Here is a 14,912-nt window from a genome sequence, read left to right on the forward strand (position 1 = left end):
TGGGTCAGTAATGGTGTGGGGTGGCATTTCTTTGGAGGGCCGCACAGCCCTCCATGTGCTCGCCAGAGGTAGCCTGACTGCCATTAGGTACCGAGATGAGATCCTCAGACCCCTTGTGAGACCATATGCTGGTGCGGTTGGCCCTGGGTTCCTCCTAATGCAAGACAATGCTAGACCTCATGTGGCTGGAGTGTGTCAGCAGTTCCTGCAAGACGAAGGCATTGATGCTATGGACTGGCCCGCCCGTTCCCCAGACCTGAATCCAATTAAGCACATCTGGGACATCATGTCTCGCTCTATCCACCAACGTCACGTTGCACCACAGACTGTACAGGAGTTGGCAGATGCTTTAGTCCAGGTCTGGGAGGGGATCCCTCAGGAGACCGTCCGCCACCTCATCAGGAGCATGCACAGGCGTTGTAGGGAGGTCATACAGGCACGTGGAGGCCACACACACTACTGAGCCTCATTTTGACTTGTTTTAAGGACATTACATCAAAGTTGGATCAGCCTGTAGTGTGTTTTTCCACTTTAATTTTGAGGGTGACTCCAAATCCAGACCTCCATGGGTTGAAAAATTTGATTTCCATTTTTTATTTTTGTGTGATTTTGTTGTCAGCACATTCAACTATGTAAAGAACAAAGTATTTCAGAAGAATATTTAATTAATTCAGATCTAGGATGGGTTATTTTTGTGTTCCCTTTATTTTTTTGAGCAGTGTATATATACATTTTTTGTAATTACAAAGTGACAGAAATGCTTGCTCACAGGCCCCAGTGGGAAGAAAGGGTGTGGGCCAGTGCTGGCTAACCTCTGGCACTCCAGCTGTAGTGAAACTACAACTCCCAGCATACCCCATTCATTTCTATGGCATTTTGAGAACAGCCAAGCAAGTGTACATCTTGGGAGTTGTAGTTTTACCATGGCTGGAGGTTATCACAGGTGTGGGCAATGTAAGTTGTTTTTATTCTACACAGCTCCCTCCCAAGAGAACCCCTTTAACTGCGGCAGATGGAAATATTCAGCAGTGTCCCCCCGGTTCTTCTCGAGGTAGGCCTTTGTGCTTATCTTTTGGTGGACATTTTTTTTTATGCCATTATGACCCCAATAGAACCTTTTAGGCCAGTGGTCAGCAAGCTTTATAACTCCAGCTGCTGTGAAACTACAACTCCCAGCATGCACACTTGTTTGGCTGTTCTTGTAACTCCCATAGAGGTGAACAGCTGGCGTGCCGATTCCTGGCCAGACTCTTAGGAGGTGTGGGATTGATCCTCTACCGATGGAGCAACTGCAATGTTTCTTCCTTTCATTTTTTTTTAATCCCACTACATGACACAGAGGGGGCAGAGCCCTAAATAGGGTATATCCTGTGTACGCTCAGCTGAAAGGCTGGCAGCTATAATGTTATCAAATAACGTAGGCATCTGCTCATCTTTACCAGTCCGCACTTGCAGAAAAATGCAGGCTTCGCTCCCTTTGGTGCATGACTTTCCAGCACCTGCTTTTGGATGCGCCCTCTGCTGGAGATTTGCCAGATTACAGCACAGGGATATCCAGGTGGTAGACGATATGTAATAGAAATAATCCTACCAATCATCAGCGATGTGGATGTAATCCCTGCTCTGTTGGTACATACTGGACAGACACAAACTTTGTTATAATTTAATTATGTACAGTATATGTTACACATCCACAGGCAAGTTTAAGGTTGCGCATGCAGACACAGCAGTGCAGAGTATTTCAGGGAGGGGGGGGAGGCTACCTCCTCTTGAGCTCTGATACAGATAAGACTCTACAGCTGGAGGATGGCAGAACAGACTATGGGGACAGGCTTATTCTACCCCTGGAGAGATGCTCCTGTGACGCCGCTGTCTCTTGTAGGACTTGCTAAGGGGCAGCTGCAGTGAGGGGGGGGAATGGGAATCACACTTCATGGGGCAGTTTAGGGCCAGAGAGAAGATTTAGAGCAGGTCGATCTTCTCCCAGCCCCAGAGCGAGCAAAGCGGCAGCCAAAATGGTCTTCTTGGTTACAGTGATGGGGGACGATGGCATTACCTGGAGGGAGGGGAACGACGTCAGTACAGAAATCTTCAGGACTTAGTCATTAACAACGTGGGGATAAAGCCACTTACCCGTTCTATCTTGTGTAGACATATCAACCCATCAGGAGCGAGCTGGAAGGTGGAGAAGGCATCATATGTCCTGAAAGCGACAGTAACATATTCAGTCTGTGAGCAGGACTGCACCACCCCCCTGGACGTACCAATGCAGCTACTGTTTTATGCCAACAGCGCCACCCTTGTCCACAGGCTGTGCCCGCTATTGCAACCCAGCCTCATTCAATTGATCCCTGGCACAGCCCGTGGACACAGTTGGTGCAGCCGTGTATTTCTTATACGACCCCTCTACACCTGCATTTTTATTCTTCAATGGGTTTGTCTGAATTACAATAAAAGATTGCTAAGTGGCAGAGAAGGGGTTAAAATAATAAAGCAAGTTACTCTGCTCCTGTTACGCCAGCGAGCCGCATTGGACTCCTCTCCCTCACAGGGCTGGCACACGCTGCAAGGTATGGCATGTCAGTATTATAAGGGCGCCTTCACACGCTGCAGAAAATTCGGATTCATTCATTCGGATTTCTGCAAACCCCAATCACGTGAACGGAACTGATTTTCAGTCGTGGAATTTTCCCTCAAATGGGGGCAGCATAGTAGAGCTCACATGTTCCCTTAGATTGCTTTCACACTTGCTTTAAACTTTTCCGGTATTGAGTTCCGTCCTAGGGATGCATCAGGATGTCATCAGTTCACTCACTGTACGGTTTTTGGACTGAGAAAATACAGCAGCATGCTGCGTTATTATCTCCGTCCAAAATTCCGGAACACTTGCCGGATTTGGCATTATTTTACATTGAAATGCACTAATGCCGGATCCGGCCCCAAGTGTTCCGGAAAAACGGTTGACAACCGGAGAGACGGATCCGGTATTGCAATTCATTTGTAAGACGGATCTGGACCCGTCTACAAATGCTATCCGTTTTCTGGAACTGCCTGCCGGAATCCAGCAACGCGAGTGTGAAAGTACCCTTAGACTTACTGGTAATTCGGTTTCCAGAGATTCCCTCATGACAGCACCACAGGAGGTTGTTCCCCTTTGACCTTCTTGGGACAGGAAGCAGAGAAGTTAAAAGGTCCCCCCCCCCCCCCCCCTCCCCGCCCTACCAGGATGGATGCAACCGATTCATTAAAATCATCAGAAAATCCTCTATGCAATATTTACATAGTAGTCAGTAAGGGAGGGAATGTACGGGCGCTGTCAGGAGGGAATCTCTGGAAACCGAATTACCAGTAAATCTAATTACTATTTTCCAGCTCATCCCTCATGACAGCACCGGACGTATCAAATTAAAATTTTAGGCCGGGGGAAAAACCAAGTCTCAGATCTTTATCATTAGACAGAAATACCATTCCATAGGATCAGGAATAAACCGGAGACAAACTTTTTGATTCTGCCAGAAAACTAAATCTTGATGACAGAATTTGTGAATCCAGTCGTAACTCTTAAAATGTCTCTATCTGCCGCCTTGATCAATGGTCCTACCTCTGTTTAGAGACTTAAATATTTAATTAGAGGAAGAATAATCGTCTTATTAGACATCGGCCATAAAAAAGGATGCCCTTTACCTGTAAGCCTAGTCTATAGGGTAAGTGTCATTGTGTAAAAGCGTCTCGCTCTAAAACCAGATAAACTATTGTAACATCAGATATAACCACTGCACTGAGTAAAAGTTTACTGTAGACCCCCATTTCTGTAGCCCCCCATTGCAGTTCATTTCCAAGAGCTTAATCGTTAAACAGCTAACTTCGGGTGTCTACAAGGTATACAGTTGCAAGAAAAAGTATGTGAACCCTTTGGAATGGCTTAAACAGAAGAAAATAGGCCTTCTGGAGTGGCCCAGTCAGAGTCCTGACCTCAACCCGATTGAGATGCTGTGGCATGACCTCAAGAAAGCGATTCACACCAGACATCCCAAGAATATGGCTGAACTGAAACAGTTCTGTAAAGAGGAATAGTCAAGAATTACTCCTGACCGTTGTGCACGTCTGATCTGCAACTACAGGAAACGTTTGGTTGAAGTTATTGCTGCCAAAGGAGGTTCAACCAGTTAATAAATCCAAGGGTTCACATACTTTTTCCACCTGCACTGTGAATGTTTACATGATGTGTTCAATAAAAACATGGTAACATTTAATTCTTTGTGTGTTATTAGTTTAAGCAGACTGTGATTGTCTATTGTTGTGACTTAGATGAAGATCAGATCACATTTTATGACCAATTTGTGCAGAAATCCATATCATTCCAAAGGGTTCACATACTTATTCTTGCAAATATATGTAAGAAAACCGAGCCAAGGTGACCGCACCGGCACACGGCAGCATGGACATCAACGATGAGGTAACCAAACTGCACCGTTAACTTCCTACCGGTCCAGGACGAGCTTGGGATCCCGAACCAGGAGGTGTTGGTATGAACTCAAGGGAGAAGAAAGGAGAAAGAATCCTCCTGACGAAACCAGGCCAACCGAGAACCCACCTGCCGATCTTAAGGGTTTCACAAGATCTTTACATGGCACTAGCCAGGAGACACAGGGACTGAGGAGTGGCAAAGGGTTCCAGGACCCGAGCAGCGTACATAGCCGCAGCTTATACGTGTGAGCATGGCTGTAAGTGTGAATGTGTGCAGAGTCTCTATTGCCATTTTGTAGCCCCCCGGGTTGGCGTGCAGTGAGGGGAGTCTCCTTCCCGGAGGCGACAGAGGTGCCCTTGAGGTTATGGGTATTGGGTGCAATGAAGGCAAGGTCCCTAATGTTCATGACATCAGCACCATTAGGTGCAAATAGATAGAATAACAGAGAAGAGTTTAGTTGGGCATAAGTTGATTTAGTGAAATCCCTTGTCCTGAGGTAGATATACCAGTTTATTGCTGTAATCCATACAAGAAGACTTCCCGGCCAGGATGGCGCTGCCTCCCATATAACAGGTCCGGGTAGGATCTTTACCACATTTCAGTGCTCTGGTCACACGAATGTTCCTTAGCTTGAGGCTGACCCATACTATCTCCAGGTGTAGAGTATACTATACCCTATAAATCACATTGCTGTACACGTATATGTCTTGTACTCCTTGAATTACATACAATTTCTAGTAATATTGTCCCCGGAGGAATGTGGCTCCAAATACAGCTTTGCGCTAAACTGTATATCGTAAACAGGCTACTTCTGTCACAATGGGTCCTTACCTGAGGTCTTCACATTAGGACCCCTTTAGCTTTAACTTAACTTCCTGCCTCCTACCTTGTTACTTTTATGGGTCATGACACCAGTAGAAGGCACGTTTCCAGGCACAGAGGCGGCACGTTTCCAGGCACAGAGGCCGCGAGGCGGCACGTTTCCAGGCACAGAGGCGGCACGTTTCCAGGCACAGAGGCGGCACGTTTCCAGGCACAGAGGCGGCACGTTTCCAGGCACAGAGGCCGCGAGGCGGCACGTTTCCAGGCACAGAGGCCGCGAGGCGGCACGTTTTCCAGGCACAGAGGCCGCGAGGCGGCACGTTTTCCCAGTCACAGAGGCCGCGAGGCGGCACGTTTTCCCAGTCACAGAGGCCGCGAGGCGGCACGTTTTCCCAGTCACAGAGGCCGCGAGGCGGCACGTTTTCCCAGTCACAGAGGCCGCGAGGCGGCACGTTTCCCAGTCACAGAGGCCGCGAGGCGGCACGTTTTCCCAGTCACAGAGGCCGCGAGGCGGCACGTTTTCCCAGTCACAGAGGCCGCGAGGCGGCACGTTTTCCCAGTCACAGAGGCCGCGAGGCGGCACGTTTTCCCAGTCACAGAGGCCGCGAGGCGGCACGTTTTCCCAGTCACAGAGGCCGCGAGGCGGCACGTTTTCCCAGTCACAGAGGCCGCACGTTTCCAGGCACAGAGGCCGCGAGGCGGCACGTTTTCCCAGTCACAGAGGCCGCGAGGCGGCACGTTTTCCCAGTCACAGAGGCCGCGAGGCGGCACGTTTTCCCAGTCACAGAGGCCGCACGTTTCCAGGCACAGAGGCCGCGAGGCGGCACGTTTTCCCAGTCACAGAGGCCGCGAGGCGGCACGTTTCCAGGCACAGAGGCCGCGAGGCGGCACGTTTCCAGACAAAGTGTAAATTTTTCCTAGATAAGGAATCAAGTCAGACGTACTAAGCCAGGTTGCTAGCCTGACAGATTTAAGTCTGCGACCTTGTCAATTAAATGCAGCCTGAAAATTTTAACTCCACATTCAGTCCTCATTAAAGAAACATCTGAGCTCCCATTTAGAGCCACACACAGATTCTCAATTAAAGTAATTAGAACTGTTGAGGCAATCCAGCCGGTTAATCACAAGCACCGTTTACTTACCATTTTTGGAGTATGTGCTGCCAAAGCAAGCACCAATATTGTCATGCAGCATCTGGAGCATTGGTGAGGAGACAAGGCCCCATCCAGCTGCTGACTGTTTCAGGAACAGCAGATCTAAGCTCCATGAACCCATAGCCGTCCATAGGGAGGTCACCACCAGCTGCATTAACCCCTCATCAGGGTTAGGAGCAAGCCAGAGGGACCCACATAAGGGGTTTACTGGCACGGCCACTTTATAGGAAGGATAAGTATGAACCCACCGATCGCACCCAGGCCATCAGAGAACCCACCTATAGGCTCAGACTCCCCCAGGTGGGTTCCGGGCTGATGAGGGACCTCTTCCCCGAGAGGTGTTAGCAAAGCTATTCGAGGTATGGAAGGAGAAGCCGGACACCCCCCGATCCAAGTCCCAGCCTTAGGCCCCAAAAGTTCTTGTAGAATCTCTTCAACCCTAGAGCAGGGAACCTCTCTGCGCCTATCCCCTGTAGGAACAGGAAGAACACTGGTGGGTGGAGGTGGAAGGGACCTTTTAACCTCAATGTTTCCTGTCCCAAGAAGGTCGAAGGGGAACGACCTCCTGTGGTGCCGTCATGAGGGATGAGCTGGGGGAAAAAACCCTGTCCGCTTGAACAAAGTGGAGACAGGTGTCGTTACCCTCCACATACTTAAGATCCGGCAAACTTCATGACTGATCCCAGTGACAGCTGCCTTGGTCTTAGAGACGGCAGCATCAGCCACAAGCAATGATGGGCCTCATTTATCAAAACTATCTAACAGCTATAACAACCAACCAGAGCTCACCTTTCATTTTTTTCATTTTCAAGAAATAAAAGGAGAGCTCTGATTGGTTGCCAAAGGCAACTGGGACAGTTTTCCTGTTAGACAGTTTTGATAAATGAGGCCCAATGTGTTAGACTGTGGACGTCCAGCGCTCAGCATGGACAGCGACTACCACCTCATCATCCTCAAGCATCTCAACTCTATCGTTGGGACCACCAGTAATTTCACACTCAGCAAACTTGCTGTAGAAATGTCTCCCTTTCATGTGAATGGGGCCTGCAGTCAGGACAACCCGACTCGCAGGTATGGAACAGATTTTCAATTGCAGAACTTTCTGCAACAAATCACTTGTGTGTGAATTCACCCCAACACCGAGGAACTGAGCAGAAAGAATTAAAGGGGTTGCCCGCTTTTCCTATAGGATGACCCTGCCGATCAGCTGTGTGAAGAGAGCTCAGTGCTTGTAGGAGCGTTGGGTTACCTGCTCTCCGGGGACATTGCTGCGGTGATCAGTGTAATTACAGCTCCTCCGTCCCATTGGGAGCCGTGCCATTAAGGGTCCATTCACACGTCTGCAGTGTTTTGCGGATACGCAAAACACCGGGCCGGCACCCCAATAGAAAGGTCTATTCTTGTCCGCAGCTGCGGACAAGAATAGGACATGTTCTATTTCTTTCTGGAGCCGCGCGCCAGAAATGCGGATGCGGACAGCACACTGAAAATTTTAAATGAATGGGTCCGCACCCGTTCCACATAATTGCGGAACGGATCCGGACCCATTCTACGGACGTGTGAATGGGACGGAGGAGCTGTAATCATACTGCTCGCTGCAGCAATGTCCACAGGTAAACAGTACGAGTGCTGCGTTCTCTTCATACAGCTGATCGTGGGACTGCCGACAGTCGACCCCCCCCCCCCCCCCTGTCGATCGGATATTGATTACATGTCCTGAGGATAAGTCATCAATATAGGAAAAGAGGAGAAGATAATTGAGCGTCATGGGAATATCTACTGGATCAGCCAGAAAAGTGGGCTCTGTTGGAGTCCACTGGTTCCGGGGTACCCACTCTCAGCAGGGACGTGGCCTTGTATGCTTGGTGTCTCTCCATTGTCGTCTATGGGAGATGTGGAGAGTGACCCCTCTGCCTGATCCCCTTTTGCCATGGTGTAATGGAGCGTGACCACGTGGCCCTCCAGATCCTGGCTTCTACGAATCTACCCTATACCATAATGTATCGTCACCCACTCACCTGTACAATTCACTCTTTTCGGTGCGGAAGAAGTACATGAAGAGGCCGTGCAGAGGGAGGCCGGTGAATGACCAGCGGGCCTGGATGGTATTGTTCTCCGGATGGGACGTCAGCTTCAGCACGGAGATCCGGGCGCCGGTGAAATAACACAGGAGCAGCAGCCGGGTGAGCGTCAGGAAGAGCTGGTACTTTACGAGGCCGCTGCGAGAGAGACACGAGACAGTGACTTGTACATGAACGGCCCCTCCGTGTGCCACTCCACATGGTGGATCTATGGTGGGCATCAACGGTCCCCAGATGTAACCAGACATGACTTACAGCTGCTCTGCTCTTACCGAAAGTGCACGTGCAGCATATTACTGACAAACTCCACGTCCTTTCTGTATAATGAGTAATTTGCTGGCTTCCATAGGAAATTTGGCAACTGCAAAGCAAAAGGGAAACCGTCAGTAATGGAATAATCGTGCAGTCAGTGACTGGTCCAGAGAAACCCCACCGATAGAGAAGAACAAGAATAGGATTGGGTTCTCCAGGTGGATTTGTAGTCCGCCACCTACTAGGGACTGACCAGTGAGATTCCTAAAAGCAATGACATCCAGGAGTGCAGTGCGGGGCCCCGCGGTCCACAAAGATCTATGCGAGTGACTACATGGCCCCAGCTAGGTCTCATCTCAACTGCTCCCCTCAGAGTCGCTCTAATCTATTACAAAGAGTGAACGCTTCATCTGCTCATCCAATTTAAAGGAATTGTCCAGGCTTGAAATAAAATGGCGGCTTTTTTCCCCCACTAACTGCGCCACCCTTGTCCGCAGGGTGTGCCTAGAACTACAGCTCAGCAGGATTCACTTAAGGGGGTTATCCAGGTAAAGATAATGATGACCTATCCGCTGGATGAGTCAGCATTATCACATCAGCGGGGGTCCGAGTCCCGGCTCAGATGCCCGCAGATCAGCTATTTCAAGGACCTGAATGGTGCCGAGCTGAAACTAGGACTGATGAACGGTGACGTCATATGGATTAGGAAGAGGGCGCAGCGATCACAGCCGATTGGCGGGGGTCCCAGGAGTCGAGCCCCCGCCGATCTGATATTGACGACCTATGACCTTTACCAGACACCCTATGGACGAGAGAAAAGCCTTCTCAGATGAGGTCGTAACACTTTATAAAGGGGTTCACCATCAGGACGCGCTGTCCACATGCTGTATTAGGAGAAACGGACGGCACGGAGGAGGGTGCCCCCTCCCTGGGACCCAACATAAGAGTTTGGGGGTCGGGGGCCGATCGATTTTCCCTACTTATGAACTCACCTCGTGCCGTAGCTTCTCGTGCATCACTGCCAAGTGCTGCTCCATGTCCGACTTGTCGCTCCCCGGGACTTGGCCGGTCCCATCCCTCCTGCTGAGTGTAAACGCTAATAACCCTTCGTGTGCTGGTGGCAGGGGTAACACCATGGCCTGGTACGGGGTCCTACAGACTCCAGGTTCAAACAAGCTTCTGAAACAGTCCAGCTGCGAACTGCTGAGGTGCCAGCACTCTGGGTCAGTAGGGCACACGTGGCTGGGCTGGGCGCGGGGTAGGTATCCTGGTAGTGGATGTGGAGGCAACGTCTGCATCAAAAAGTCCTGCGGTGGCTCTTGGGCTTTGTCCTGCTCAGGTGCTGGTGGGCGCTTCTTGGGGCCTACGGGCCGGAGGAGTGCGGACAGGGAGGGAGCTGGCGGGGGCAAAGGTCGTCTAAGAGGAGCAGGGAGGCGGGGGCAGGGCCGTAGCTCTCGGTACAAGATGGCGTCTCGAGCCTGCAAGAAAAGGAGAGGTCACTGAGGAGACGACAGAGGGGCGACTATCAGGAAATTACAAGCAGGCGGGACTACGTCTAGGGGGTTATTTTAACCCCTTAAAGGGATTAAGCAAATGGCATTTATCGTGTAGAGAAAGTTAATACAAGGCAATTACTAATGTATTGTGAGTGTCTATATTGCCTCCTTTGCTGGCTGGATTTTTCCCATCATATTATACACTGCTCGTTTCCATGGATACGACCACCTCTACAGCACAGATACGAGGCGGTCAGGACGCCTATGTGCGCTCCCGAAGTCCCGGCCACTAGAGAGGCCTGCACCTTCTCCTATAGTGTGCAAGCACGACCACCGATACTGGATTGCAGGGTGGTCGTAACCATGGAAACAAGCAGTGTATCATGTGATAGAAAAATGTATCCAGCCAGCAAAGGAAGCAATATGGACAATCACAATACATTAGTAAGGCCTCTTTCACACAGGGGCGTCCCGGGTTTGCTCCGGATGAGTCACGTGTGCACACAATTTCAGTCAGTTTTGACTGCGATTGCGCTGTTCAGTTTCTATCACGCGCGTGCAAAACACATTGCACCCGCATGATCAAAAACTGACTTCGGTACCCAGACCCGAACCCGGACTTCTTCGATGTTCTGTAGATTTTATTATTTTCCCTTACAACATGCTTTTAAGGGAAAATAATAGCATTCTTACTATAGAATGCAAAGTACGGTATAATGTCCATTGAGGGTTAAAAAATAAAAAAAAATTAACTCACCTCCTCCACTTGATCGCGCAGCCGGCCTCGTCTTCTTTCAGGACCTGCAAAAGGACCTTTGATGACGTAATCGCGCTCAACACGTGGTGACGTCAGCGCAGGTCCTGCTGAATGAAGATAGAAGGATCGTCACCACGTAGTGAGCGCGATTACGTCATCAAAGGTCCTTTTGCAGGTCCTGAAAGAAGAAGAAAGAAGACGATGGGGTCCGGGGTTGCTTTCATCCTGATCGTCTCCTAGCAACCATGCGTGAAAAATCGCACCGCATCCTCACTTGCTCGCGGATGCGATTTTCACGCAGACCCGTTCATTTCTATGGGGCCTGCGTTGTGTGAAAAACGCAAAATATAGAACATTCTGCGATTTTCACGCAACGCACAAGTGATGCGTGGAAATCACCGCTCATGTGCACAGCCCCATTGAAGTGAACGGGTCCGGATTCAGTGCGGGTGCAATGCGTTCACATCACGCATTGCACCCGCGCGGAATTCTCGCCCGTGTGAAAGGGGCCTTAGGGTCTTGTATTAACTTACTCTACATGAAAAATGCCACTTGCTGAAGTGAGACGACCCCTTTAATGAATGCCAAAATGCCATTTAAAGGGGTTGTCCTAGTGGCGATCTAGCAACCCATGTCCTCAGCTCTATACACAAAATACCGGTGCCAGGTTCCCTTTAAAGGTGATAAACATATGATTACGGGTGGTCTGACTGCTGAGACCCTCGCTGATCACAAAAATGGAGGTCCCCGGGCCCTGTGTGACTGAAGCTGTGGTGCCCATGTGTGTCGGCCGCTCCCTGTGTATGACACTGAAGGTGTCCTCGTCAGTGCCATAGAAAGGAATGGGAGGGTGGTCGGGCACGCGCACTACAACTGCATTCAGAAAAGGGGACTTGGGGGGCGGGGCGGGGGGGGGGGGGGGGGGCGCTATCCAAAAACTGAGTAGAAACGCACGGGATCTGGCTGTGAACGTACTGACAGATACGGGATTTGGGCTGAACATCTCCCCCAAGTCTGAATGCACCAGACACACGGGACGGGGGCGTCACAGCCTTACTGACGAATACAGAGCGAGCCGCACCGGGGGCAGAGGCTGGCCGGCTGCTGGGAGGGGACGCCCGCACTACAGGACATATTGGGGTCCTTTCACACTGTTTGGCGGAGGATTTCCCAAAGCGTGTCATCGTCTATACCAGGGATCAGCAACCTCCGGCGCTCCAGCTGTTCAGAAACTACAACTCCCAGAGTGCTCCATTCATCTCTATGGGAGTTAGAAGAACAGCCGAGCATGTTTACATGCTGGGAGTTGTAGTTTCACCGCAGCTGGAGTGCTGAAGGTTGCTGATCCCTGGTATCCACCACCCATTGGCTCTAATAGTATTTTTTTTTTTAAAAGCATACGGTGTGGACCGGTGATGGGGTCCATAGATACGCGCTTGACACTTTCCAAGTGCATATAGTTTGCGGACACTGCGAAATGCAATGTGAACGAGGCCGATAGAAGCTATAGTGTGTGTGTGTGTGTGGGGGGGGTCAATCACATGGACACCCAAATATATAAGCAAGAACGCTACGGTGGACCAAGCCCGTCCATACAGAGGACCGCCTGGCGTCTAACGCTCGATACGCCCTCCAATAGTAACCTGATTGTCAAACCTGCCCCAGCACAGCCTTCCTCATGGGGGGACCCCCTCCAAGGTCTGTTCTGGGGGGCGCACAATGACTTATCACAGCAATGAAGACCCAAATACCAGGACTACATCAAAGTGTCCCTGTTGCCCCTGGCAACCAATCAGCGCTCAGCTGTCACTTTCCAACATGTGCTGGGAAAATGAAAGCTGGATCCCGATTGGTTGCTATACGCAACAAGGCTCCTGTGGTCCCCAGTCAGGGAAGAAGGGGTTAATGTGACCTGAAGCTGCACCCTGGTGAGTGTGAAGATGGAGGCAGAGCAGCGGACACGGAGCACTCACCCGCATGCTCTCCTGGAGTTTCCCCGCCGCTCCTCCAGCACCGCGGATCCCGCTCTTCCAGCGGCTGCCGAGCCCATGAGCCCCGCGGAGTCTCCTCACACACAGCGCCATCACAGCGTCCCCTCCAGGCGGTGACCTGTACACCGGCGTGACGTCACTCAACTAAAACCGGCAACCGCCGAGGACAGAGCGCACCCGAGGAGTGGCCATCCAATAGCGGAAAACGATGTAAATCTGCACCAGCCAATCGCACTGTTAAGCTCTCTGCTAGAAAATCCTAACGGACCAATCAGAGCACGGAGGTGTGACTTTACAGTCCAATTAGAGAACCGGTAGCTGCCTGGTATCCGCCCTACACAGCTTTTGACCAATAGAAATGCAACGCTTAGCGGCACTTCCGCGGTCTGAGTTCTAGGGCTTACGCTAAAGCCGCCTTCCCATTGGCTACTGCGTTATGTCAATATCTTCAGGGCGCTTTGATTGGTTAATAAAATAAACGGGGCGTTACGTAGCTCGCAGCCATCTTTAGTGAGGGCAAAGCACATGTCCTTCACTGACAGCAAAGGGGAAGGACACTGAGTGAATGGATGCAGTGTGGTGCGGTGCGGGTGACACGTGAGGGGGATTATGGTAACCCGTGCTGTTTATCTTGCATCCAAAATATCTACAACTTGGCTGCAATACCCGCCTCAGCAGATTGTGCACTGTAGACTCCAGGAAAGCTGGGTGACAACCTGTATGAAAAATAACGGTTGTCACCCAGGCCTAGCTTTCCCAGCTCTGACTCGGATTAAAGGGGTCCTCCATGGCTTCTACTAAATTCTACCCTTCAGAGAGTCTGCAGAATGAACATGGCTTCACAAATACTTACCATTCTGTCTCGCCGCTGGGCGATAGTCACATGACCGCCTGAGCCCCGGAGGACCCCTTTAACCAGTTCAAGACGGCACCATTTCCCCCTCCCAGTCCATCAGCAGACCCATTCTTGTTTCTTTAGGACACGTGGAGTGGAATGCGATTAAAACCTTTTTTTTCTCTGTGTGTTTATTTGGATAATTAATAATTTTGCTACTTTTTCGGTCAGGGCGTTATTTTATTTTCATATTTAAAAGAAATGTAAAACAAAAGAAAAAAATCACATGATCCCATCAGTGGGACCGGCGCAAGCAGCATTGTGGCCGTCTCCTCCAATAAGGGTGCACAGCGACCCGCCAGAGTCCCCACTCGCTGTAAAGCAGAACTGGCTCAGTCGCCCATAGCAACCAATCAGATTCCACCTTTCATTCTTCACAGCTCCTTTGGAAAATGAAAGATGGAATCTGATTGGTTGCTTTGGGCAACTAAGCCAGTTCTGCTTTACACCGAATTGATGAATCCCCCCCCCCCCTCCCGTGTGTGCCGCCATATCTGTGGTATGAAATCAGGGGCACAGTACAAGGCCTTAGACTGCCTGAGCGCATCATATCCTGGCGCTTAGAAAACACCTACATATCTGAACTGGGCAACTCCTTAAAGGGGGTTTTCCAGTAAAGATGTTTGATCAGCATGCCCCCTGAACCTGCTCCATTGCTTCGCGCTGCCCCCCGCTCTCCATGTTGACATCCAGCTGGCTATGGTCACATGCGCCGCTCAAGCCAATCACTGGCTTCAGTGGTGACATGCCAACGGTGGCCACATCACTGCTGAAGCCAGTCATTGGCTGGAGAGGTGCACGCGACCACGGCCAGCCGGATGTAAACAGTGCAGCGATCGGAAGATGGAGGGACAGGGAGCAGAGGAGGCATCCGTCAACATGATCAACCCTATTTAACCAGGCATACTGCCTTGCTAGGGTTGATCCTGATGCGTAAAACGATAACTTATTTACGCCTCTCCTTTTTCCCCGTTCCAGATATGTCACTTTTTACCA

General features: G+C 50.5%; 1 protein-coding gene across 1 annotated transcript; it reads right to left on the bottom strand.

Annotated features, from left to right (window-relative positions):
* Positions 1–1,635: 1,635 nt before the first annotated feature.
* Positions 1,636–13,205, bottom strand: C8H6orf136 (chromosome 8 C6orf136 homolog). Its single transcript, XM_040442057.1, has 6 exons — positions 13,004–13,205; positions 9,770–10,255; positions 8,798–8,886; positions 8,463–8,663; positions 2,134–2,203; positions 1,636–2,056 (listed from the first exon to the last, which is right to left on the bottom strand). The coding sequence occupies exons 1-6, from the start codon at positions 13,112–13,114 to the stop codon at positions 1,925–1,927; spliced, it is 1,089 nt and encodes a 362-aa protein (XP_040297991.1). The 5' UTR covers positions 13,115–13,205; the 3' UTR covers positions 1,636–1,924.
* Between the last annotated feature and the right edge of the window lie 1,707 nt (positions 13,206–14,912).

This window comes from Bufo bufo, chromosome 8 (assembly GCF_905171765.1).
Source record: "Bufo bufo chromosome 8, aBufBuf1.1, whole genome shotgun sequence".
Lineage (NCBI taxonomy): Eukaryota > Metazoa > Chordata > Amphibia > Anura > Bufonidae > Bufo > Bufo bufo.

Excerpts from the sequence above, each read along its gene's own strand:
- C8H6orf136 (XM_040442057.1), bottom strand. The coding sequence starts at position 13,114 with ATGGCGCTGTGTGTGAGGAGACTCCGCGGGGCTCATGGGCTCGGCAGC. Across the intron at positions 2,204-8,462 it reads GAAAAGAGTGAATTGTACAG|GACATATGATGCCTTCTCCA; the intron begins GTGAGTGGGTGA and ends TGTCGCTTTCAG. Across the intron at positions 2,057-2,133 it reads GTCTACACAAGATAGAACGG|GTAATGCCATCGTCCCCCAT; the intron begins GTAAGTGGCTTT and ends CCCTCCCTCCAG.